This window comes from Macrobrachium nipponense, chromosome 15, assembly GCF_015104395.2.
Source record: "Macrobrachium nipponense isolate FS-2020 chromosome 15, ASM1510439v2, whole genome shotgun sequence".
Classification (NCBI taxonomy): domain Eukaryota; kingdom Metazoa; phylum Arthropoda; class Malacostraca; order Decapoda; family Palaemonidae; genus Macrobrachium; species Macrobrachium nipponense.
In genome coordinates, this window is record NC_087208.1 from 45,834,000 (window position 1) to 45,861,745 (window position 27,746).

General features: G+C 33.3%; 2 protein-coding genes and 3 long non-coding RNA genes across 8 annotated transcripts in view; 4 read left to right on the forward strand and 1 right to left on the reverse strand.

Annotated features, from left to right (window-relative positions):
• The window catches only part of LOC135194902 (turripeptide Ici9.1-like), a 14,753-nt gene extending 12,767 nt beyond the window's left edge, over nucleotides 1-1,986 (forward strand). The window contains exons 1-3 of one of the 2 annotated variants that reach the window (XR_010310021.1): nucleotides 813-830; nucleotides 1,017-1,163; nucleotides 1,590-1,982. Coding sequence is in view for 1 of the 2 variants with exons in the window: in XM_064221112.1 (XP_064077182.1) it covers nucleotides 1,017-1,163; nucleotides 1,590-1,603 (161 nt within the window). In the remaining variant the exon portion in view is untranslated. Of the gene's footprint in view, nucleotides 1-812; nucleotides 831-1,016; nucleotides 1,164-1,589 lie in introns of those variants that run through there. The other variant, XM_064221112.1, reaches the window with a different exon arrangement.
• An 11,170-nt stretch (nucleotides 1,987-13,156) lies between these two features.
• Nucleotides 13,157-27,746, reverse strand: part of LOC135194905 (turripeptide Gsg9.2-like) — a 78,040-nt gene continuing 63,450 nt past the window's right edge. The window contains exons 1-4 of one of the 3 annotated variants that reach the window (XM_064221115.1): nucleotides 15,955-16,012; nucleotides 15,304-15,403; nucleotides 14,182-14,322; nucleotides 13,157-13,417 (exon numbers count right to left, since the gene is read on the reverse strand). In XM_064221115.1, the coding sequence (XP_064077185.1) occupies nucleotides 13,401-13,417; nucleotides 14,182-14,322; nucleotides 15,304-15,388 (243 nt within the window). In that variant the 5' untranslated portion in view covers nucleotides 15,389-15,403; nucleotides 15,955-16,012 and the 3' untranslated portion in view covers nucleotides 13,157-13,400. Of the gene's footprint in view, nucleotides 13,418-14,181; nucleotides 14,323-15,303; nucleotides 15,404-15,954; nucleotides 16,013-27,746 lie in introns of those variants that run through there. The other 2 variants (XM_064221116.1, XM_064221117.1) reach the window with 2 other exon arrangements.
• Nucleotides 18,888-20,647, forward strand: LOC135194918 (uncharacterized). The gene is made up of 3 exons (XR_010310034.1): nucleotides 18,888-18,935; nucleotides 19,685-19,761; nucleotides 20,521-20,647. It is a non-coding gene; the product is annotated as an uncharacterized LOC135194918 (long non-coding RNA).
• LOC135194909 (uncharacterized) overlaps nucleotides 24,327-27,746 on the forward strand; it is a 41,325-nt gene continuing 37,905 nt past the window's right edge. The window contains exon 1 of the long non-coding RNA XR_010310024.1: nucleotides 24,327-24,455. This is a non-coding gene — a long non-coding RNA (uncharacterized LOC135194909). The remainder of the gene's footprint in view (nucleotides 24,456-27,746) is intronic.
• Nucleotides 25,116-27,614, forward strand: LOC135194911 (uncharacterized). The gene is made up of 4 exons (XR_010310027.1): nucleotides 25,116-25,132; nucleotides 25,912-26,052; nucleotides 26,805-26,881; nucleotides 27,465-27,614. It is a non-coding gene; the product is annotated as an uncharacterized LOC135194911 (long non-coding RNA).

The following is a 27,746-nucleotide window of genomic DNA, read 5'->3' on the forward strand; positions in this document are numbered from 1 at the left end:
AGTAACATTATGGCTTAGAGGCCTTTGATGAGCTCACCTTTACTCCAACCTCCACCCCACTATCACATCCCATCTTCTGCCCTTGAGAACCTGAATCACTTAGGGATAACGATTTAGGAACAAAACTCAGCAGGCGAGATAGAGTCGTCTTCTTAGAAGCCGGATGATTATAAGAAAAGCAGCCGTGCAGTTGTGGGGCAACATTCATGCATCGCCAGAACCGGGTACATAAGTGGTGATGATTCTGATCAATTTAACAGTCAGGGTGAGATACTGACGGAAGGACTTGGTATTTCCTATTACGTTTCTCCTTGCACATACCAGTTTAGGTAAGACAACATTGTTTATTTTTTTCTCTCAATTAATGTGTACATTCAGTATTCAGTTATCTGTTACTGGTTTATTACAAACAGACGTACGTACACACACATTTCAACAATTGAGCGGCTGATGTCGAACCTGAGACAAATGCGTGTTTATATTTTCGTTTCATGTTCCAAGTTTTTTTTCCTCGAGTGAGTCTTGAAAGTATATATCGTCTGTGAGCTTAATAAAGTGCATTCGATATAGAGGGGTATTTAAGGCTTAATATCCAAGAATAAAAATGCTATATTGTGTGAATTAGAAAAAAAAATATGCACAGTAGATTCGAAATCAGCTCGTAGCGTAGTGGATTGGTCAAGTGTCTGTTTCTATATGAAAGCCTTCTTTTTCTCTACAGATTCAGACGGAAAAGATGGTGAAAATGGGATTATTGTCAGCCGTGCTTTTCGTCTCTCTGTTTGCCAATATTCAGCGCATCAGAGGCTAGTGTGGCGAAATTGATCCAGGTAAGACACAACATCTTGTTTTTGCGGAAATGCATCTCGTCTGAGGTAAATGTGAATATAGCATTATATCTTTACAAATACTGTAATTTTGTCGTGAATATCCGAGATCGTCATACTGGTATGATATCGCTGACAAGTCTATAAATACTTTGACAATAACAGTCTTTGACATTTCTTCTGCTTCAGTTTGCATCGATCGAATCTGCACTCTTGAACTCTTCCCCATTTGTGGCAGCGATGGAAACACGTACGACAACTTCTGCCTATTCAACCTTGAGAAGAGGTGCAGCAATCCTAAGCTTACTATTCGATGCCATGGCGAATGCAGCCAGTGTAAGTTTTTCTCAAGTCTTTGGTGCATTTAGTTCTTTTTATAATTACGTAAATCGTGAAAGTAAAGGAATGGCTGGAGAGAGTGCGATGAGATGCTCTGCATGGGTGGAGAGAATGACGAGAAATGATAAAAAAATATACTGTAAATTTCAATGCCATTTAGAAAGTGATCAAGCATTGCAATATATGTATAATTTTTCACAAGATGCGAAATTACTAGAGATTTCAATGCTGTTTAGAAAGTGATCAAGTATTGCGATATGCGTATATTATTTCACAAGGGATGAAATTCCCCATTGATTCATCAATTTGCCTATGAATTTATTCATTCATAAATTTATTTACTTTTTCAACTCCTTTTTCGTCAGTTTATTCAAACGCCCTTTTAAACATTCATGCACAATACATTTCATTTGTCCTCTACAGGTGGATATCAGTGAGCGACAGACACCTTCAACAGATATGGAAGAAATAGTTCAAAGAACAATACTTGAAATCAATTGTCCTTTAAGTACTTCATTGTAAACTTACCTAAGGTTCTTCCACGAGTGCCTGTACCTTTCTTTGAATTCATTATTCTGAAGCATTGTATCATGTTTTGAAAAATTAATAAAAACCTATATAAAAAACTCAATTTTTAATTACATTTTCCTGTAAGCATTAATGAATTTCAGTAAAGAGATCAATTAGCGGATAACCACGCTAAAGAATGATTGTATTCAGAGTTACAGTTGGATTCATTTAACATAATTACATTGAAATTAGGCACACATATTTGAAGTGAGTTATTCATGTGAAGAGAAATTATTTTGATAAAGCTTTGTGAATGAAATAAAAGGAACGCTTAAGTAATACTTAGCCTTCTTACTTATGAATACCATTGTAATTGTTATTCTTTTTAACAAACTAAGAATATTATGAGTATTATAAATATCAAGTCTTTATGTACATAAGAATGGGCAAAGTTAATAAACTCATTCACAAATATGACGACCATGACTTAGCAACTCGTTCTGGCTTAGGAGCTTTTAACTTTCCCCCTCACATTCACCTCCTCCCCCACACCCCACATCCTGAAAGCAAGATTATCACCTTTATAAATAAGGGGGAGAGTGGGGTGGGGGGGGATGGACTTACATACAATCAAGCATCTAACCAGACCTCTAGCTTAGAGGGCCAGCACAGTCGATCTGGTCGTACAACGAGAACTGAGTGGGGTGAGACTCCAAAAAAATGACTGCAAACTCACGTTACTGCCCGGTCTGAACAAAGTAGTCAGTCTTAAGTTGGCAGCCACACAGTTCGGACGTGGCGGAGGGAATATCTGATAATGAACCATATATGCTCAGACTGTGCCGTTGCAGCCAGTATAACAATAAAAAAAAAGCCACGAAAAAGAATATTGGGTCAATGATTAGTTGTTGATGAAAGACAATCTCACATTTATGCTTTTAAAGAAATACAGGTAGCCCCCAGGGTGGGGATTGTTCTGGTTACGTACGGATAAACGAGGTAACATTAAATTTTCTAGAAAGATTATAACGGTCATGAAAAAGGATACATGCATAACAAAATCCACAACGCCCTATGAAAGGCCAAGTGCCAAATTACGCTTCATAGCGACTGATTGCTCTTAACAAGATGTAAAATTGGCCATATCGCCCAAAGACCTTAGGAGAGTCATGCTGGAGACATGTTAAGCAATTTGGAAAACAATCCGCAAAGGCTATATAATAAAGATAAATAAAATTCATGGTTACATATTTGTATCTTTGATAAAAAATAAACTAGCTTTTAGAAACTCAAAATAATTAACACTTCTACAAATATACGAAACAGTTTGGAGTGTATTAAATTATTGTAGGAAATTACAAAAGTGAAAAGGTAATAAATCTTTGTGTAATCAGTCATTACACTACTCTATTTTGCAATCAACACCAAGTACCTACAAGAAAATTATAAGGGTGTGAGGGAGGTTTCCTTACCTCCCATTATGAATTTACTATTACATTGTCTCTACTATGAAATTCAGGGCCTCTGTAACACGGTTTTTCCATTTTGCTCCTTATCAAAGCATCGGATGTAGCTGAAAGTTGACATATGTATATTTTACGACTACACACAAATTTTGTCAGCATTATCAGTAACCTAAAACCGATAGTTTTAATTTTTATAGAGTAAAAATGATCTAGCCGACGCCATGGCCAATGATTGCGAGCCAAGAGTCGAAAAACATTCATTACGTAAGCAAGATAAATTTCGTTTTACGAAATGTTGCCCCGCCCATCCACCAGACAGAAACCCATTCACCTTATTCCATCGGCTCTAAAACCCATAGTAGTCCGGAATGGCTAACAGGATTTGGAATTGTTCCCGTGGTTGCAAAACTGCATTTGTCTTACGACTTGCAACTTTAATTATTAAGTTTCTAGTTTAAATCCAATGTTTATGGTCTGATTTGTATTTAGCGTAACGTGATTATAGTACTTGTCATGTCACTCAGGATTTTGAACATTTCCATTAACTATTCACTAATGCCACCAAGATTGAAAGAGAAAGAGAGAGATTGTATGTAAACAGTCTTTATATAACTATTTTTCTTAAAATAAGATTTTTATCCAAAGTAAATACAAGCTTATATGTGCTAAAATCTCCAGCAGACCAACGGATCATCCGATATAATTTTTTTCTTCTTCTTTAGTCTGTACGACCATGTTGGATATAAAGACTTTATGAATGGCGGAACGATACATAGATGTAGGTGGGGTATCTGTGCTAGCGTAGTAATACTACTGTAGCAGTAGTGCCGCAAAATTAGTAATAGCAGCAATATACATGAATTAAACGTTTAGGCCAATTGCTGGGATCCCTGAGGATCATTTAGCACTTCTTACAACTACTTGAGAAATGAGTTTTTATAGTCAGAAGTTAGATTTTCTAATACAACAATGTCCATGATAGCCTTCATTGTTATCCTGAATTATAACGAGGCCAAAATGGGTGGAGCTTCATGAAGTCATCATTCTTACGATAATTATTGGTGAAGGTTTAAAGCCAAAATACGGTACCGTCTTTTTTTTTTTTTTTTTTTTTTTTTTTTTTTTTTTTTTTTTTTTTTTTTTTTTTAGTAAATAGTAGATAGCCGATAAATAAAAATGCTTGACATTTGATACAGCAGTTATCAAATCAAGCTTGTCTACTATGTCTTTGAAAATTACCAACTATTCCCTACATCTTGTCAATCTGATTGTGACCTATAAAGTAGATTATAATTTTTTAGGACACATATTTTGGGAGTTAGACTAATAATCGAAGTGTTTTTGTATTTATTAACATATTTTGTTGGTTTGATCATTATGACAGTTATCAGTGGAGAGGATTCAGTGTTCATAAAGGTGTACTGCTTTGCCTTGTATTTAAATTTGTTTTTGTCATTGTTGCCAGAGGTATAGCCTTTGTTACGTATAGCCAATCATCCATCGAGAAAGAGGGAAGAAATGCTGTCATAAGTTATGTAACGAGTGCGTTCGAAACCTTATCTCTGAGTAAGCTGGCCCGTCTTCAAAAAAAAAAGTCACTTTTACATTATAAGTACCAAATTTATTCAACTTACGTAATGCAGAATACAGTCAAAATTTATGTGTAGGTATAATGTGTATTCTGAATAAGTGTTATATCTATGAAATGCATAGATAAAAAGTTATTGCCAAAAAACCGTGTTACAGAAGCCTGAATCTCTAAGTAGTTCTCCTTTAAATCATATATCATTTAGGAGCTTTTTAGCATATATTCTTATTTCGTTTATTTTCTTATTTTTATTTTACTTTGAATTATATAATTGATTAAACGTCCTGAGCAAGGCACCAATTTTTTGTTGCTGTTTTAACAGAGATTACTTTACATATTTATAATAATACATTACCTTTATTAAATATAGATATATATATATATTATATATCTATTAAATATATATATATATTTAATATTATATAATATATTATATATATATATACTATACATTATTATTACGTAAATTTGATACTTTGAAACCTTGTCGTTACTCCAGGATCTAGAAACGCTACGGCCTTCAATATCCAACATCACTATGGTGAATGAAAGTTTTATGTAATTTCATTTTGTTTAGACTCATATGGTAAATTGCAATTATATAAAATTTTATAAAATTCAGTACGTATATAAATAAGAAAAATATGTATATATATCATGTCTAAGGGACGACACGTCTTATGCACCACTTCCTGATTTCTTTGATGTCTCTACTCTCCTTAATTCTTTCCGATATGAAGGTCTTATATTTATTATTTATCTTCTTGTTCACCATTTCTTTCGTTGCATCAGGACACTTTTCCTTTAGTTTCTCAAATATCGATTATTAAGCTGCATTTCTTTTGTGTTTGTCAGAATATTCTTTACTTTTTATATTCCACAAACATTACTACGACTTATAAATCTCGAAGAACTCCGTCCAGAACTTTTTATCTACCGAAAGTCTGACATGTTGAACGATATCCTCTTCTGCGCCGTTTCTTGGTAAATGAACCTCCTAGTTCATCAAGCCCCGTCGAAGACACCACTCATGGGCAAACTATCAGTTCTGAAAGACTTAATCTGAAAAACCTCTATTTGACTGTTATGTCGGACCGTGAGTTGCTCATTCAAACCTCAACTGTCAGGTTTGTCGATCCGGCTTGACTGCCGGGCTTGATCAGATCTGACTTGACTAAAAAACATCCCACTCACATTCAAACTTGGTTAAACCACGCCCATCTCGATCGGGCATGACAAATCCCATCTGACGTGAGTGGCCGGCCTTACTCAGGGGTACATGCTGAAATCTACGAAAATTGAAATATATATGCTGTATCTTATTAGAAATTATTTTTCTGTACTGTTTAACATACATATTTATTTTTTTATATTTTTTTTCATTCTAATAATAGATCATAAATATCCTATCCTAAAATTCCTGTACCTTTAAGTCAACACGAAACACCTTTTCCAGACCTTTTTAGGGTTTTCTACCTGCCAAAAATGAATAACAACAACAACAAAGTAGTTGCCGGCTTACCCCCCGAGTAAGCGACAATATTATTTACGCTTTGGAGCTGGACATCCAACAACATCACCTTCTTTTTATCTAACACACACTTTTGCATTTAAATCACCTAGCGCAACCACTGTGTCATGCTTCCTAGATCTAGCAAGGTTACATTTAGACACTTTTATTCTCATGTGTATTCTTTCAACTGTTCATTGAAGTGACATTCTGCAACTCCCTCTTTGATTTCCAGGTAATGAAAAAAAAGGATATAAATATGCCGTGAGAAGTTTGACCCAAAGTGAAAAAAAAAGTGCATTGTCAACATATTTTCAGCAATGCTATTTCTAATTAACTTAAATTTTCAGAAAGATGTTGGATTACAAATCGTAATCATATCCAATTTTTTTTAACAATATAGAAACACCTGTCAAGATCTTTTTCTTCACGAACTGGTGTTCTTGGAATTAATTTAGAAAAGAGGAATATTTCGGAAAAGATAGATTAATATTCCTTCCAGTTCCGTTACCTCATTTTTAGATGTTCTAGTTTATAATGGATTCCGGGGTCAAAGAGGTAAATAAAATATATCATAGATGGTTTTATATTATTGGAGTGGGTTGCATAGAAAGTACTAACTCCAATTAGGGTTTTAGATTGTTTCTTTCGTGAAGTGATGTACACACATACATCAACATACATCAGCATATTCAGACACAAAAACACACATACCCATGCAAGTATGTGTACACTCTCGCGAGTATACTTTTTCACCTTTCATTTGATCCTGCTTAGAACAGAATGCCAGCTAACTCAGCAGAAGAAGGAGCAAGAAGAAAAGAAGAAGAGTGAAGAAGAAGAAGAAGAGAAGAAGAAGAAGCAGAAGAGAAGGAGAGAGAGAGAGAGAGAGAGATGAGGGGGGGGAAGAAGATAGAGAGGAGAGAAGAGAGAGAGATGAGAGAGAATACAGCTAGCTACTACCGGATCTGTAGCGAAGATACGCCCGCTTCTGGAATTTTCCTATTTTTATTTTTATTTTTTTATAACCAAGTTATATAACCAAGTTTTATGACACCCTCGAGTTCAGATATATTTCATAATGACGAAATATATCTAGGGCATTAGTTTGTGAATTGCAAAGCCTATTAGAATTAACAGACTTGGTTTTTTGCCCATACAAAAATATACGACGCTTTAAATGCGAGGTCCGGCGACTGATACATGTTTGTACGTCTCCTGACCAAAACTGGGTAACTGGAAACTCATGCATCGCCAACGCCTTCTATATAAACGGCAATAATTCTAACGTACCACGCAGTGATGGTCGAGACACTCAATTTAGCACCACTACGCGTTCCTTTACGGTTCTTCTGCTATTCATCTCGGATCAGGTGAAACAGTCTTTATTATTATTTAAATTTTTCTTTTTAAGTATGAGGGTATATTATCGAGCACCCAGGAATTCAGTCGCAAATGATTGCATTTTTGAATAGAGACACGCGTATATATACACACACATATGTAAGTGTGTTTTCTCAAATACTGAAGGGCTGATGTTACACCTAAAAGAAAGCATATATGTACTTTCATTATTTATTAAGTATTTTTAGAGTATAATTTCCACAGTGTGGTATCTGTAGTTTAGTATTTGAGGGAATATATTATAACCTACACTCATATATCTAAGTGTACATATATATATATATATATATATATATATATATAAATATTATTATATATATATATATATATATATATATATATATATATATATATATATATTATATATATATATATATATACACACACACGCACACACACACACACATACACACACACACACACACACACATATATATATATATAATATATATATATATTATATATATATATATATGCTATATGAATATATATCTCCTATGATATATATATATATATTATTCTATTCTATCTATATATATATATATATAATAATAATAATAATTAATAAATATATATATATATTAATATATATATGTGTGTGTGTGTGTGTATGTGTGTGTGTGTGGTATTTCACATAGAATTTGAATTAAAATTCGAGGTTTAAAGATTAATAAAACTTGTAAGAAACTAAGAATTGATATGCAAGAAAACTTCGAATTCGAAATTATTTGTACATGCTAACACTATAACTGTTTCTATTTTTTCTCCACGGTCTCAGACCGCAAGAATGGTGAAGATGGGATTACTAACAGCTGGGTTTTTTCGTCACTCTGTTTGCTATCATCGGTACATCACAGGCCCAGTTCAAGGATATTCATACGCGTGATCCAGGTAAAATTTAGCATTTTGTTTCCAAAATATACGGATTTTATAATTTTAATTTTTATCTATTTTTTTATCAGTGTTTAACAATAATACGCATGAGAATGTTTAAAAGTCTATAATTGGTTTGGTCTTATTTTTTTAGAGATGACAGTAAATATACCCAACAAATATCGTCTATCTTGATTGTGATTGGTTAAGGAACTTTAGCTGTCGAGAGTGAATATAATATCTATGATTTTACTTTTATATATAATGTACCATTGCTTTGAATGTCTAAGAATGTCATATTAGCTTTACTATCTACCATAATTTAAGTAAGAACACTAGAAATACTAATACTGCGTAGGAGGTAGAATTATTATTAAATAGTTTTTACTGTACAGCTTGCGGTAACATAGCATGCACAGCCGATTACAACCCCGTTTGTGGCACTGATGGGAAGACGTACTCCAACGGCTGCCACTTAGGTATCGCGCAGAGATGTGAAGATTCAAGTCTAAGGGAGTATTGCAAGGGAAGATGTGGGGAATGTAAGTTTCTCATCTATATTAATATTAAGTTTCTCATATATTCAATATTAAGTCTGTTTAGAAATATCTGAAGTTGAGAATTTTTGCATGCTAATTTTCTTTTATAATGATATGTTGCTCGTATGGGTGTTGAAATGAGAAAGTGACAACAATGGTTTTTGCATCGTTAAAGTGAACAAATGACTAAAGTGAGAATGTTTGAATGGTCAGCATTTGTTGGGAGAATTTTGAGGAAAAAGACTGGCAATGAGTGAAAATGAAACCAATTTGACTGTGAGGGTACTCTTACTACCCATTACTATAATGGAAATTCAAGAAGTCACTGTAGGATATCTACTTGGCGTTCTGACTACCATGGTCACAGCCTCATCCATATTGGAGACTTCAATGCAGACCAAAAAAAGGGATATACAGATTTGATTTTATTTGAATAATCTCATAAGTTCCATTCATTTTATCCTCTAATTGTTAAACAACCTAAATAACTTCAGAGCTCCTAAAAAAATGAAACTTTCCAGTCATAATTTAATGTCTTTATCAACATTATAAAATGCCCTGGTGATTACAGATTTGTGAAACAGTAGACAGTTAATGAAATGTTGAAATGTATCTATCCTTATGAATTTATTCATTCATACTTACATATGTAACCAGTTTATTCAAATTCCCTGTTATTCATCGTCTTAATATATTTCTCTTTTCTTCTACAGGTGGATATGAGTGAGTCTTCATTAACATTGCAAAAAAACAGTTTCATAGATATATTTTCATTACCTGTAGAGAATTTTTTAAAAATACACCAGGTCAACTGCATCATTGATGTACTCTTTCAATAATTTCATTGTGAACTTGCGTCATATTTCTACCTTGAAATATCTCTACCTTTCATTGAATTTATTTTCTTGTAGCATTGTATTATCTATGAAATGAAAACATAATAAAGCCTACTTTAAAATCCAGCTCTATATTTTTAATTCCCTTAAATATAATAAGTGTCAGCACATGGATGAATATGCAAATAACCACCTAAAAAATACTGCTGATTAAGGTTATTTTCGGTACCCTTAATTGAAATCATAAGTAAATCCGGAACACATTATTTGAAATCACCCATTAATGTGAGGAGAAAGAATAATTTTGGGAAATATTTTGAATGGATTAACACTAATGAAAAATTACTCTCTTGCCATCAGACTTATTTATTGGAAACTATGGCTATTCTGAATGTTAATTTAAGTTACTGGTAATGTAAATTATACATTTGAAAGGGTAAAGATTCAGTAATGATATTATTGTTCAGGTTTATAATCTAGACTTAGACATAGATACTCTGACTCGTCTACAAAACTGAATTGCAATTCTTCTTGAAAATGTTTCAATTACATTATCTGTTTGTATTTCACGTGATGTCCTTATCAATAATATCAAGGCCTTTCGTTTAAAATGACGTGACACCAGACAAAAAAACCCACTCAGGTGTCAGTAATATATTCATACTGGTGTGTGAATTTGGTGTAAATATTATTCACACCACACACACACACACACGCACACACACACACACATATATATATATATATATCATATATATATATATATATATACATACATACATATATATATATATATATATATATATATATATATATATATATATATATATATATATATATATATATATATATTGCCTTCCTTTGTCTTACAATGATGTTACCTCATCTTAAGTAATTTATGCCTTATTCAGTATCTTTTCATTTCTATTTTTCACATTAAGTACTCTCTCTCTCTCTCGCTCTACTCGTCTCTCTCTCTCTCTCTCTCTCTCTCTGTCTCTCTCTCTCTCTCTATGTATATATGCATAACTGAATCACGAAAGTCTGGAACGTGATAAAACCATAAATAAAGGTATATGCCACGAAGGAAAGATAAACAACGGAGTTTCTGCAAGATTTTTCGACTCAACGTCCTTTACTTAGCAGACAAACTGACTTACATGAGAAATTGAGAGTACAGGAAAGGTCGTATAAGTGAAAGATAGGGATTATAAGGAGATTAGTGCCAAGAATCCAGCACACCTGGAGAATGAGTACTCTTTCCAACAAGCATAAGCATGGGTACAATTTAAGTACAAAAAGATTAAGTCCAACTGCTGAGCCATAGGGAGAAGACAATTAAAGGATTATACAGGGAGGCAGCTGACCACATTCAGATCTTTGGAGAACAAAAACTTATTCATAAAAACATATTAAACATATATATATATATATAAAGATATCTCTAAAGCAACTAATTTGTATTTAAGTCTGTAATTATATCTTTGAGGCCATTCTTAAACTTGTTACAAATGCAACGGTCTGAATGAAACAGGCCACGACTAATATTAATATTACAATGGGAAGTAAGTTGTATTATGGCAGATTCTAAAAGATTTTGTGATAAGACATCTTATGATCTTGCAATCACTGAACTACCAATCCAATTTATCCGGTGATTGTTGTCACTTAAATGAATGAATATCGCATTAGATGTTTGTCCAGTTTTGACAGAATATTTATGCTGTTTTAATCATACTTCTAAGCCCTTGCTAGACTGTCCGAGATAAAAGGAGTGGCAGACATACATGGAATTTTATATACTATGTTGTGCTTTTCCGGGCGCCATTTTTTATTTACATTCCGTTATTGTGTTATTATAGGAAAAAACAAGGTTGACCTTAAAGGCTTTTAACAATGATTTAATGGTTTCAAATCCGTTAAAATAAGGCAAACAGAGAATGTTCTCAGAATTTTCTTTCTCTGTGTTACTTACACTATAAAACTTTCTATGGGCTATTTGCTATAATAAAGCCCACAAAAAGTTTTAAGTGAAAATAACCACAAGATAATTGGATTGGTAGTTCAGTAACTGCCAGATCAAAATATGTCTTATAATAAAATCTTTTAGAATCTGCCGTGATAGCAACTTTCTTCCCATTGTAATTTTAATGTTAGTCGTGGCCTGTTTCATTTAGACCCTTGTATTTGTAACTTGTTTAAGAATGACCTCAAAGATATAATTACAGACTTAAAAACAAATTAGTTGCTTTAGAGATATCTTTTTATATATATATGTTTAATATGTTTTGTGAATAAGTTTTTGTTCACCAAAGATCTGAATATGGTCAGCTGTCACCTTTTATAATCATTTGATTGTCTTGTCCCTGTATCTGAGCGATTGGACTTAATCTTTTTGTTCTTAAATTGTACCCATGTTTTTGCTTGTTTGGAAAGGTTACTCATTTTCCAGGTGTGTTGGATTCTTGTACTAACCTCCTTATAATCCCTATATGTCACTTACACGACCTTTCCTGTACTCTCAATTTCTCATGTAGGTCAGTCTGTCTGCCAAGTAAAGGACGTTGAGTCGAAAGACCTTGCTTATACTTTATGTTATATATACCTATATATATGTTATATATATATATATATATATACATATATATATATATAATAATATACTATATATAGATATATATATATATATATATATATATATATATATATACTTCTATTTATACCACAAATTGACTCAGCAGTTCGAGTGTGGTACAGACGGTTGTGTTTTATTTCCTCGGCTCAACTTTTTCTTAGGTCAAGCCTTGATATTACTAATAAGGACATCCCACGAAGCACAAACAGATAATTAATTGAAAGCGTTTAGAAACATAAATTTTAGTTCAGTTTTTCAGACGATTCTGAGTAACTGTGTCTAACTCTAGATAAATAACTAGGGCACTATTATTAGCCTCTGCTATGTCAAATGTATTATTTCCAATAGTGTAATGTTTGGAATATTTATTTTGAAGGAAATCACTTCAAAGGTCAGAGGTGGCCTTGACTAACTTCTTCATTACATTTATTTCATTAAATATATTTAACCAAAATAATACGTTCTTCTTACGTCAATGGCTGATACCAAATATTTGCTCCTAATTTGCGTATAATGTCAATTAATAATACCAATAGTCATGTTAATTAGTCATATCTTAGGGGGGTTATTTGTGCATTCATTTATACACTAAACCCCATTAATAATTGAAGGGAAATGAAAATAAATACTTAGATTTCAGTACAGTTTAATTATAATTTTTTTTCATAAATGATAAAATGCCCAGTAATAATAAATTCAATTAAGGGTACAGATACATTATAGAAGAAACTTAGACAAGTTTACAATGAAATACTTGAAAGAGTATATTATTAGCATGGTTAAACTTATGTAAACTTAAACTATTTCTTCCACAATTAACGAAGACTGCTGTGGGCCAACAACAGGTTGGAGATTGGCGTGGGGCTCGTAACCTTATCCAATGACGTAACCTGCAGAAAACGGGAAAATGAAAACAAATGAAGAACGTGTCTGTGCACGTGAGGAAAATAGAGGAAATTTATACTCAGATTAGAAAGACTAAATTTGAGAGTACACTTCATCCTTTAAATTGGGAAAATGAGAGAGGAATCCTGAGATAATAGTTACGATTAGTTACTGTTGCATGAGAGTGGAATTCTTGTCTTCAGCGCCTGATGGAAAAAATATTCCATTACATTTTACAGAAACTTTGTGTGAATTGTTTACCTTCAAGTTGATGATTAGCAAGGACAAGAACGCCCGCTCATAAGGGTTGCAAGTTCTTTGCAAAAGGTGAGCAAGGAATAGGGCGATCGACTTGTGGAATATGAAACTTCTGTCTTTAAGAACCAAGTGAAGATCATTACTCAGTTTTTGATCAGAATTTAGGACACTTTTCTGTCCCTTGGATTCTAATATTAGTCAAGGTGAGGAAGTCCTTCTAACTAGGGGAGGGGAAAGCGCTGAATGATATAAATCGGTGCCATTTAAAGTAGAATAAAACGACCAACCTTTCGGCAGAAAAAAAAGAAAAAGAAAAAAAAAAAAAGCCAGAGCTAAAGGGTGAAGTTGTCAGCAAAATAGTCTACTGGTTGGAACCACCACGTTTCGATACTCCCTTTTCCCCACTGGCCTGTATACAAGTATCCAAACGAAGACTCCTCGAAAAGAATGAAAGAGAGAAAGAGAGAAAGATGAAGGGGAAAAAACTAGAAAAGAAAAATGAAAAACTTACATTCCTCACATCTCCTTTGGCATCGTAACCCGAGGAATGGATTGCGACATCTTGCATTTTGGAAGACGCAGATATTGGGGTAAGTTACTCCGTTGCTGCCACACACGGGCCTGTAAATGAGGCCGCAGGCTTGTCCGCAGTCTGTGAGACATATAATTAATTTATTATCATTATTGTTATCATTTCTGTTTTTTTTAAAGATTTCTGTAAAAGAAAATTATTGTGAGAGCTTCGTCTGTCCGTCCTCAAATCTTAAAAACTACTGAGCCTAGCGGGTTGCATATTGTTACGTTTATCATCCACCCTCCAATCATCAAATACACCAAATTGCAGTCTTGTAGCCTGCTGAGTAGTTTTTTAAATGTTATTTAAAGTTAAAGTTAGCCATAATCATGCGTCTGGCAACGATATAAGCCAGGCCACCACCGGGACATAGTTAAATATTCACAATATACATAAAACTCGATTAAACCGACGACACTTTGGTGCATTTTTTTCTTGTTGTTATTGTGACTAGTTATTGATTTTCTGTTTTTGTTGCTATTTAGACTGCCAATACAAACATTCTGTTTCTTACTAACAGTGGAAATGCTCAAGATTTCTGAAAGTCTCTCGTGGAGGATAGGGTACCAGTTAAAGGTCTTAGCTAACTGACACATGACAGTTCTTTACTTCAGGAGTTTTCCTGTCTTATTCGGAGACTCGCTAAAACCTACGGGAACAGTTTTAAACTTTTCACCAAGCAGTCTAATTAAGTATTAATATTTTCTATTATTATTCCAATGACAATTGAATATCTTTAAAAATCGTTTGTATCCCCCCAGACTAATCAGGTGTGAAGCTCATTATTTGATTAAATTTACAGACAACCCAGATGGAATATTGAGTTAAATTGAAAGATAACTCAGTAGATAATTCAGGTGTGAAATTCACTATTAAACTCTGTTATAGACAACTCAGATGTGATACTAATTGATTGAATTTATCGGCAATACAGATATGAAATTCACTATTAAATTAAGTGTATAGATAACCCAGATGTGAAACTCACTATTGAACAAAACTGATGGACAACTCAGGTGCGAAGCAAACTATCGAACCAATTATTAAACTTTGACTTACGTGGATGAGCCCTGGATACAGAAGTTCCAATGATAACCAACAAAATGACGCAGAAAATAGTCGTTGGCAACCCTTTCTTGATCATCTTGTTTTTTTATGCCTGTCAAGAGAACCAGATGATTATGGATTTATCAGTAGTATCTTACCTTATATGTAATTCTATTTCAATTTGCCTCTTGTCTTTTTAGCTTTGTTTTCTACAGTTTAAAATGTTCATTGGGTACAGTTGAAACACTTCGAAAATCTGATATATCAGTCAGTCAGTTCAGCCTAAGACTGCCTTAAATATAACCTGTTAATATCTAACAGGAATGGCTATCAGGCAAAGTCTTTGATCCTAAACCAAACGAATCTCGCGTCCGCTGATACTACGCGACCCATGCATCAAGAATGTAAAAGTTTGGAGGACCTGTGTACTTTCCCAGATTGAACTTTTATGACCAAAATATGAACTGATTTTTTAAAGATAATGACAGATTTCTAGAGATGAAAACTAAACTTCAAGTATTTAATGGTCAAATAGCTAACATCTAATAGAAATTTATGTTATTAAAATATAAATAGATATTTTCTATGGCATATATAAGACAAACATTTTCGTTTTGTGTAATGTTTCAACACAACTAGAAAACAAAGTGTGTACTGCCATACTAGAGATTTGAAGAGACTTGAAACTTCTCCTTTTTAAGAGTTGGCAATCGACTGTGCCTCTGCCAGGTGGACTTGTCCTTTATATACCCGTCTATCCGTCATGAGTTGCTAGCTAACCTTAATATTAATATTTTTCCTTGAAACGAAACTAAAGGAAATCTTGCCAGAAGGCTGTTATGACTGTCATTTTTTTTTTGAACGATTGTCCCCTGAATCATCTGAACGTATTTATCATTGGATCTTCCTGAATATTGATGCGTTTATGTTACAATCTCGTCCAATATAATCAGGTACACATACCCCAATAAACACGAAACCCGAAGTGTATGTAAATCCCCCAAAACTAATGACATTACGAAAGCCTGGCCTGGCAGCAGGAAATCCCACTGTTGTGCTTTTGATATACCCAAAAATTATAAGACAAGGTTTGGAACGGAGAATGCTCTCTCTCTCTCTCTCTCTCTCTCTCTCTCTCTCTCTCTCTCTCTCTCTCTCTCTCTCTCTCTCTCTCTCTTCTCTATATATTATATATATATATATATATATATATATATATATATATATATATATATATATATATTATATATATATATATATATATATATATTCGTGGGAGCAAAACACGTATATGATTATATAGACTGAATCAAACTTCATTATCAGTCAATATAAACGAATAATAACTATACAAAGCATCATCAAATATCTGGCATATTTTGCCTAATAAGACTCTTAATATACTCCATTGGAGATAAGAACTAAACTAATTGTCGACGTCGGCAACTCTATGCTGAGAACTGTTACACGTTTTCTTGTTATACGTTGCAGCCAAATTTCTTTTTATTTTCTCTTCTTTTTTTATTCAGTTTATTTATGCCTTACATTCCCAGAATTTCCCCCGAAGTGTTGGCCTTTATATATCTTTTAAAGTCCTTGAGACGTTGCTTCAGATACAGTTGACTTCAGTAATCATCGTACATACTTATATATATATATATATATATATATATATATATATATATAATATAAATATATATATATATATATATATATATATAGATATATATATATATATATATATATATATATATATATATATATATATATATATTATATATATATATATATATACACACGTGCACGCACACACACACACACACACACACACACACACACACATATATATATATATATATATATATATATATATATATATAATATATATACATATATATTATATAGTATATAATATATTGATACTTGGGCTTTATTTATATAGTATATTAGATTATATATATTATTTTATATCTATCTGTAATATAATTAGTATAAGCTATATTACTATATATATTATAGTATATATAATACTATATAGTTATATTTCGATGAATAATATATGATAATATTATTAATATATCATATATGAATATATACTATAATATACATGTGTGTGTATGTGTGTGTATAATATATTATTATAATATATATCTAGATATATATATATATATTATATATATATATATATATATATATATATATATATAACATATATATATAGTAATATAAATATATATAATATATATATATTAAATATATATATATATTATATATATAGATATATATATATCTATATATATATATATACATATATATATATAGTAATTATAAAATTATTATATATATATATAATATATATTATATATGTATATATATATATATTATATATATAGTCATATATGAATTTCCTTCACATCACTATGATTCATATACATGCATTAAGCTACAGATGTCCTTTAATATCCAATTTACTTGTCGGCCGAGTCGGTAAAGACGTCACTGAAGTCCTGATTTCTCCTCTGTGCGCTGGTTCGAATCTATGAGAGGATGAAATTACTATCAACTAGAAAATTCCCCTTCTGTTAACGTTTATGAAAATATATAAATTAACGAAGTAAAGCGAACTGGATATCAAAGGACATTTGAGCTACATGCATATATATATATATATATATATATATATATATATATATATATATATATATATATTATATATATATATATATATATATATATATATATGTGTGTGTGTGTGTGTGTGTGTTATTTTCTCATGCCACCTCTCAGGGTATATATCATTAGAGGTCGATAACCAATTCAGCTCTCTATGAACGGCCTAATAAAGTCTTTTTTGAATTTAAGTATCTATAATCATATAATTATCAATTACTCAGTAGATGTCACAATCATTGGCTTTCCGGATGCTTGTTTTTGGTAAATGAACTTACAGGAATTGAAGAAAATCTAATGAAAAATGCGTTCAGGCGGTTTAGAGAGTACATTCGCCCAAAAAGGAAGATGTAATCATCATGTGAGCCTTGACGCACAATTTCCTTCATCTACGTATAAAAAAAAGGAAAATTAACAGTACGGTAATTGGCAACTCAGCATATTATGGTAGTTGGCAGCTCAGGAATCGACTGATTTATAAAGGTCAAGTCCACATGGAAGATACACAGTTTGATCGCGAACTCTGTAACGGACGGAGATTCAAGTCTTCCAATCCTCAACTGGATATCTTAGCTCGGGTATGGCAGTAAACACTTTGTTTTTTCAGTTATGTTGCAACATTACAAATCACAGAAAAGTTTGCTTTATATATGACATAGAAAACGAACAGATAAATATGCTATTAACACAAATTTTTAGTAGATGTTATTATCTGACCATTAAATATTAGAAGTACAGGTTTCATCTTCAGAAATCTATGTCACTATTAAAGAAATAGGTTTACTTGCTTGTCAGAAAAAATAAGTCTAGGCGAGTTAACTGATCCTCAAAACCTTTCCAAGGATGTCTGGGGAGCGTGATGTCTGGACGCCAGATTCATTTGGTTTAGATTCAAAGACTTTGTGTTAGTCATTCATTTCTGTTAGGTATTAAGCCCTACCTCACCGTACGATGTAAAGGACGCTGCCGATACTGTAAGATTTTCTTCCCTTATTTTATTTTCGTGGTGAGAGATGAAACTGCAAAACGTGGTGGTTATTACCTGTAGACTATTTCTCTTACACGTTCCCCTCTGAGAGCTCTGGAGGGCCCTCACTTGTGCTAAATGTGGGGATTGTTATGAATAGACTACCCTCGTTTTCGAGTCGATGCTTTTCATTTCAAGGGCTAAAATCTCTGTCGATTTTGTTCTGTCTTCAATTGGAACTAATTTCCACCTCATCGAATTAGTGTACGTTCCTCGCTTTGCTAAATATCAGCATCCATATGACAGAAGAATTTCTTACATTCCATTGAAAAAATTCAGGAATGGACTTCACTTCAATCCTCACTTGGCATTTATAGACTGCAATGTCATATTGCATAGGTCAAACGCCCTATTCATTGCTCACTTCTAGCAAAGCTGCTTCAGAATTTGTAACCCTTATTAGCTGGGGTTCTTGTCCTTCCTTAATCATCAACTTAGAGATAAAAAATTCTATCAAAGTTTATTTGAAATAAAAGGGATATTTTCCCCCTACAGGAGCTGAGGACTAGAGATCCCCCACTAATGCACTAATAACTAATAGTAACTATCAATTCTGGATAACTCCCCTTTTCCCTATTTAGAGGGAATAGTGTACCACTCAGATTAATCTTTATAATGCAAATATAAAACTTGCTCTCTTTTCCTCGCTTATCAAGACCCGTTGCTTATTCGTTTTCCATCTTCCGTTTTCTGCAGGTTACATCGGTTGAAGTCGTTAGCCCCACGCTCTTCGTCAACCTGTTCTTGACCTACAGCAGTCGGCTCTCAACCAGGTAAATAATCAAATAATTCACCGTTTAGGCGAACAGGTACACAAGTCTCTTTCATTCTTCGCTCCTTTTGTAGCAGTTCTTCAGCAGAGATTTTTCTAAATCTAATTTCGAGTTTCCCTCTTTAGAAAAGACAGGGATGGAATCTCCGCTAACTTTCAACTAGTTAAAACAATTCCATCTTGTCTCGATAAAAGTTTGTAATTTAAACAAGGAATGATTGATATTATTGCCGAGAGAGAGAGAGAGAGAGAGAGAGAGAGAGAGAGAGAGAGAGAGAGAGAGAGAGACGAGCCCTCAAAAGAACACTACAAAACACTACTTCAAGATGAGCAGTCCCCATAACACGATGCAATCAGTTACTTTTATCTCCTATTTACAAATCTTTCACATCTGAAAGCAAGATATTGCTAAGGATAAACGAGCCTGGCGACAGGAGTTTTGAAGCCAGAATATGCTAACGATTCAATCATAAATTCTATGGTTATTTTTTTCCAATTATTTGTCAATGAATTGTTTTCCTTCCAATAATGCATCAATATAGTGTTGTCAATAAATTCAGCAAATGTCATGATTGGTAAAGTGACCACTAATAGATAAAGGTGAAAATTTAATGAAAAATATTTATTGGAAATTTAATTGGTTAAAGTAGACAGTTCTTAACTGATTCACTTAATTATTTATCAATTTATGGACTTAATCCCCAATTCATTTCTTCACTTATGTTAATTTGATCTTGATCTTTCTATTACCTACCTTTAGGCCATATACAAGTGGAGAACAGGTTGCCAATAACATCGCAAACAACGAAGAGTTTTTACTGAAAAGCCCAGGTTAATTTCGTGAATCCTTAAACTGAACAGGTTATGAAACTTCTTATTATAAAGAGAAAAACTCTTAATAAAACTGAAATCAAAACACTAGTTCATTTACTTCGTCCCTCCTAAATACCGAATTGATATTCTTTTTCTGTAGGGATCGGATGAACTGAAAGAGACACAATCTTTAGGTTGCATACTATACTAGGTGAGAGGTGGAACCCAAACCAAGTATATAAGTGGTTATTGTGGCTACTTTTCATAACAATAAGTTCAAGGCACTCGATTTAGAAGAGGAGGTTCCCATCATTTTCTTCCGCTGAACTGTTATTCTTTTTCTTAAAACCTTTGCGAATACATTATCTGTTTATGATTCGTTGGATGCCTTTATTGATAATATCAAGGCTTCAACTTTAAAGAGGAAGTGGGTAAAAAAGGAAAAAAAAAGACAAATAAAAAACGCAAATGCCTATACCACATCCATACTCTAGGTCAAGTATTCACACACACACACCCACACACACACATCCTACACACACACACACACACACACACACACACACACATATATATATATATTATATATATATAATATATATATATGTATACATACATATAGACTATATATTTATAGTTATATATTATATATTATAATATATAATATATATATATATATAATATATATGTGTGTGTGTGTGTGTGTGTGTGCATACTTGACCTAGAGTATGGATGTCGTATTGTCATTTGCGTTTTTTTATTTGTCTTCTTTTTTTTCCTTTTTTACCCACTTCCTCTTAAAGTTGAAGACCCTGATATTATCAATATGATTATGAATACATTTGTTTTTTGGATAGATTTTTTATATTATAATAGATATAATATAGTATATATATATATATATATATATATATATATATATATCCATAAAACAAATAGTATTCATAATCATAACAACTCACCCTAGTAACTGAAGCAACGTCTCAAGAAAAACGAAACCATTAGAAGAAGAGAAGAAGAAAACGCCTCGAGGGAAATTGAAGGAAAGTAAGACAAGAATTACCCGAATAAAAAAAAAAAAAAAAAAAAAAAAAAAAAACAAAAAAAAAAAAAAAAAAAAAAAAAGAAACCGAGAAAAAATTTGGACTTCAACGTATGGTAAGAAAACTCACAGCAGTTATCGCTCGTGAGATGGTGACTTCCATAAATAATAATAATAATAAAAAAAAGGGTCTGAGGGTATTACATAAAATTTTCTCATCTCCAGTGGAAGTTACAAAAAAACCTTATTGAGTAGAATAGGTTAGATATGTGGTGATTCATTCATAAATGTTATTTCTTTACTGAAAGATACTGGCATTGATATTTTAGCAAGTTTGCTGCTATATGAAAAATATTGACAGTCAATTATACATATGTATGTGTGTGTAATATTCTCATGCTTATACGGAGAGAGAGAGAGAGAGAGAGAGAGAGAGAGAGAGAGAGAGAGAGAGAGAGAGAGACTACGTCAAGATTAACAGCCCATCTTTCTTTCTTTCATTCTTATAGTCATGAGAATTTAGACAAGGAATGATTGATTATTGCCGAGAGAGAGAGAGAGAGAGAGAGAGAGAGAGAGAGAGAGAGAGAGAGGGAGGACACTCTAAGTGGGACTATATCAAGATGAATAGTCCGTTTTTCTTTCTTTCATTCTTATAGTCACAAGAATTTAAACAAGTAATGATTGATTATTGCCGAGAGAGAGAGAGAGAGAGAGAGAGAGAGAGAGGTACACTCTAAGAGGGACTACGTCAAGATGAACAGCCTATTTTCTTTCTTTCATTCTTATAGTCACAAGAATTTAAACAAGGAATGATATTATTACCGAGAGAGAGAGAGAGAGAGAGAGAGAGAGAGACGATCTACTAAAGAACACTACAAAACACTACCTCCAGATGAGCAGTCCCCATAACACAATGCGATCAGTTACTTTTATCTTCCATCTACAAATCTTTCACATTTGAAAGCAAGATATTGCGAAGGGTTAACGAGGCTGGCGACGGGAGTTTTGAAGTCAGATTAAGCTAACGATTCAATCATAAATTCTATGGCTATTTCTTTCCAATTATCTGTCAATATAGTGTTGTCAATAAATTCAGCAAATGTGATGAATTGGTAAAGTTGCCACTAAGTTGAAAGTAAAATGATAGATATTTTCTTGGAAATTTAATCAGTTAAAGTTGAAAGTTCTTAACTGATTCACTTACTTCTTTATCAATTTATGGACTTAATCCCCGATTAATTTCTTCTCTTATGTTGATTTGATCTTTATCTTTCTATTACCTACCTTTAGGTCATATACATGTGGATGACAGGTTGCCAATAGCATCGCAAACAACGAAGAGTTTTTACTGAAAATCCCAGGTTAATTTCGTGAATCCTTAAACTGAACAGGTTATGAAACTCCTTATTATAAAGAGAAAACTCTTAATAACACTGAAATCAAAACACTAGTTCATTTACTTCGTCCCTCCTAGATACCGACTTGACGTTCTTTTTCTGAAGGGATCTGGATGTACTGAAAGAGACACAATCTTTAGGTTACATAAGCCACTTTTCATAACAGTCAGTTCACGACACTCGATTTAGTAGGGGAGGTCACCATCATTTTCTTCCGCTGAACTGTAATTCTCTTTCTTAAAACATTTGCAATTACATTATCTGTTTGTGATTCGTTGGATGTCTCTAATAATAATATCAAGGCTTCAACTTTAAAAGGAAGTGGTTAAAAAAGACAAAAAAGACAAATAAAAAGAAAAACGCAAATGACAATACCACATCCATACTCTAGGTCAAGTATTTATACACACACACACACACACACACACACATATATACATATATATATATATATATATATAATATATATATATATATATATACATATATATATATATATATATATTATATCCAAAAAACCAATAGTATTCATAATCATAACAACACACCCTAGTAACTAAAGCAACGTCTCAAGAACCATTAAAAGAAGAGAAGAAGAAAACGCCTCGAGGGAAATTGAAGGAAGGTAAGACAAAAATTACCCGAATTAAAAAGAAAAAAAGAAACCGACAAAAAATTTGGACTTCAACGAATGGCAAGAAACCGCACAACAGTTATTGTTCGTGAGATGGTGATTTCCATAAATAATTGATACAAAAAGGTCTGAGGGTACTATATAAAATGTCTTATCTCCAGTGGAAGTTATAAAAACACTTATTAAGTAGAATAGGTTAGATACAAGCTGATTCCATTCATAAATGTAATTTCTTTACTGAAGGATACTGGCAGTGGTATTTTAACAAGTTTGCTGCTATATGAAAAATATTGACCGTCCATTATACATATACGTGTGCGTAATATTCTCCTGCTTATACAGAGAGAGAGAGAGAGAGAGAGAGAGAGAGAGAGAGAGAGAGAGAGAGACTAACTGATTAAGACCAGTTCTGCATTCCTGGCTCCAAACGTGTCTTACAATTTTTTTTTTTGGGGGGGTGGTGGATATCATTAGGGGGAAGGGGTCAGTAAGGACTTGAACTCCCTTTGCGGGGGATTCACCTGCACTTGAGTTTTAGTTTTCGTGTAATATATGTGGCTTGTGGGTGTGTTTACGTTAGAAAAAAAAAACTTGTCTGTCAACAAAACCTGAATATTTTGGACTGGATCATTACGTCGAGTACTCAATGCACTTATCAGTTAGGGAAAAAATGATCATTATTATGTGATGGATTTTCCTTTATATGAAGGGCACCTCCTCACGGCCGATGCACAGTTTGATCGCAAACTTTGTAAAGGACGAAACTTCAAGTTTCTTCAAACATTCATCTGGATATTTTAGCTCGGGTAAGGCAAGATATACTTTGTTTTTTAGTCGTGCTGAATCATTACAGAGCACAGAAAAGTTTGGTTTTTATATGCCATAAACAACGACTCTGTGTTTAAGTAATTACCACGTAAATTTCTAGTGGGTGTTAGCTATTTGACCATTAAATATTAAAAGTGCAGTTTACATCCCAGGAATCTATGTCACTATTTAAAAAATTAGGTTCCTATTCTAGTCATAAAAATTAAATCTGGGAGAGTTAACTGCTCCTCAAAACCTTTCCAAGCAAGGTGCATGGGGCGCGTGGTATCTGGGGACACCAGATTAATTTGGTTTAGAGTCAAAGACTCTGCGGTAGCTTTTCATTTCTGTTAGATATTATCCAGAAATATTTAAGGTAATCTAAGGTGGACCTGACTGCATATATATATTAGATTCTCTAAGGTGTTTTAACCGTATCCCATTAACATTTCAAACCGTCAAGTATAAGTATCAAATGAAGACAAAAAGTGGAAAAATATTTGGAATAGTATTAGATTTAAGATAAGCTAATAACGACAAATCTCTAATCCTCATTTGGTTCTCCTGACAGGTATCAACAAACACGATGGTCAAGAAGGGGTTGCCAACGACTATTTTCTGCGTCGTTTTGTTGGTCATCATTGCACGTCAAGTAGCCAGTCTTCCCACTCTATACGTGAGTCCAAGTTTAATATTTTCGGGGGATTCAGTAATGAAGAAATAACTTGGTCAATTTCATCTTCAGTTTTGTCTGGAGTTGCTCCTTAATCCGATTAAAAAATGGTTTTGGAGGTACCTTGAGAATTGGTTCAATAACTAGTTACTCAATCGATCAATCACTAAATTTAGTTTAATAGGCGAATCTCACACGTAAGTTATCTTTAGATTTAGTTCAGTACCGAGTTTCGCATACTTTTTATCGCTAAAATCCCTTCGATAGCGAGTTCCACATCTGAGATTTTCAGAAATGCACTTTCACACTGAATTACTCAAAATTAGTTCTCTCTAGTGTCACATCTGACTTATCATGGGATGTAAAAGATTTAAAATGTTAAAAAAAGAAATGTTCAGCAATAAATCCAACGGCTGCATAGATATGTCACATCAGTGTCAGTTACAAGTTGGAATCAGTCTACTTGTGATAAGTTCGGTACTGTTCCCGTGGATTTCAGAAAGTCTCACATTCAGTGTATTGGGACAAAACAAGACACCCGAAACGTAAAATAATTACCATTTTTTGTCAGTTCAATTCAACAATCAGTTAATGTCCTGCCCTCCATTAGAAACTTTCTGAGAATCTTGTACGTTTTCACTGTTAAGAAGAACAGACGTACTAACATTGACAATGTAGATACAAAAAAAAATGAATAAAAAGAATAACTAGGCACAATAACAAGCACAACAACAACAGCAACCACGCCAGTAATGATAATAATTTATCATCATGTCCCCCAGGCTGTGAACGAGGCTGCCCGTTTAATTTCGATTTCATCTGTGGCAGCGATGGACAGAACTACGTTAATCGCTGTGTCTTCGAAGTTGGACAATGTCGTAATCCTCGCCTGAGGGTACGATGTAAAGGAAGGTGTGAGGAATGTAAGTACCTCTTTTCTATGTATTTTTAATTTTGAGGTGTTTTCATTTTGCGTACAAACAGGCCAGTGTAGTTGTCAGGAGGGGGGAGCATCGAAAGGTGGTTGTTGTTGCACGTAGACTATTTTCCCTTCACGTTGCCATGTGCCAGCTCTGGAATTTTCTCCTGTACCTAGTTTTCCTTTGAATGCCAACGCTACTGTTGTTTTCTTCTATCTTAAAGGGGAACTAATTTAGATTATACAGCGCTTTCAACTCCTCAAATTAGTGTGCTTTCCTCGCTTTGCCAATTATAAGCGTCTAAAGGACAGATGAGTTTCTTGCATTCCTTTGAAAAATTGAGGAGTGGTCTTCATGTCGATCCTAACTTGACTTTTTATAGGCAGCAATGTCATATTGCATAGGCCAGTCGCCCCATTCCTTGCTCACTTCTAGCGAAGGTGCTTCAGAACTTATAATCCTTATCAGAGGGCGTTTTTGACCTCGCTGAATCATACACTTAAAAATAAAAAAAAAATTAACACCAAGTTTACGTAAGAATTAAGAGGTAGTATATTGTACGAGAGATGCCCACTCATGTAAATAGTAACGAATAGTAACTATCATCTCTGGACTACTCTCTCATTTTCTAAATTCATAGGGGAAGGCGTAGGAACCACTCAAATTCAGTATTTACAACCTACGTATATTTAATGTCTTTCTTTCATATCCCGAGACCCGTTCTTCATTTGTTTTCATTTTTCCGTTTTCTGCAGGTTTGTACGGATGAAGTCGTTACCACTACGCCCTTCTTCAGCCTGTTCGTGACCTACAGCAGTAGCCTCTCTATCAGGTATATAATCGAATGTTTTGGAGAACAGATGCGCACCAATTTCTAATTATAATTTCAGTGTTCCCTCGTTAGGAAGGTAAGGGATGTGGTCACTGCTAACTTCCAACTTGGTAGAACAGTTCTCTCCCTCCTCGATACAAGTTTGTGAAAAATTGCACACATACACACACACACACACACACACACACACAGAGAGAGAGAGAGAGAGAGAGAGAGAGAGAGAGAGAGAGAGAGGAAATCTCTAGGTAGTATTACGTTAAGATGAACAGTCTGTCTTTATTATTTTTTTTTATTCTTTTCATCGCTAGAATTAAACGAGAAATGGTTGATTATCTGCCAAGATGTGGTGGTTTATGAGAGATATGTTCACGTATTTTTATTTTATAAATTCAGACAATATAAGGAAGTGACGAAGTAGCCACTAATTGATGAAGGTGAAGTTATAGATACTGACTTGAAAATTTAATCCGTTAAAATGAAATATTTCCTTATTTGTTCACTTATCTATTTAGGGACTTAATTCCCCCAATCATTTATTCGTTTTTAGTATTCTAATCATTATCTTTCATTTATCTATCTATAGGTTACTGATAAGTAGCGAACAGGTCGGCAACAGTATCGCCAACAAAGAAGATTTTTGTTTTGAACAGCCCAGGTCCATTTCGTGAACCTTAAAACTGACCATATTTTGAAATGCCAAGAAGAAGAAGAAAAAACACTTAATTAAACTGAAATCCAAACTATCTTATTATTTCTCGATCCTTCTGCATATTGATTTGGTATTTATTTCGTAAGGCATATGGATGAACAGACGGAAAAGTAGGTCCGAAGCCGAAAACTACATTATTTACTAAGGGAGAAGCTG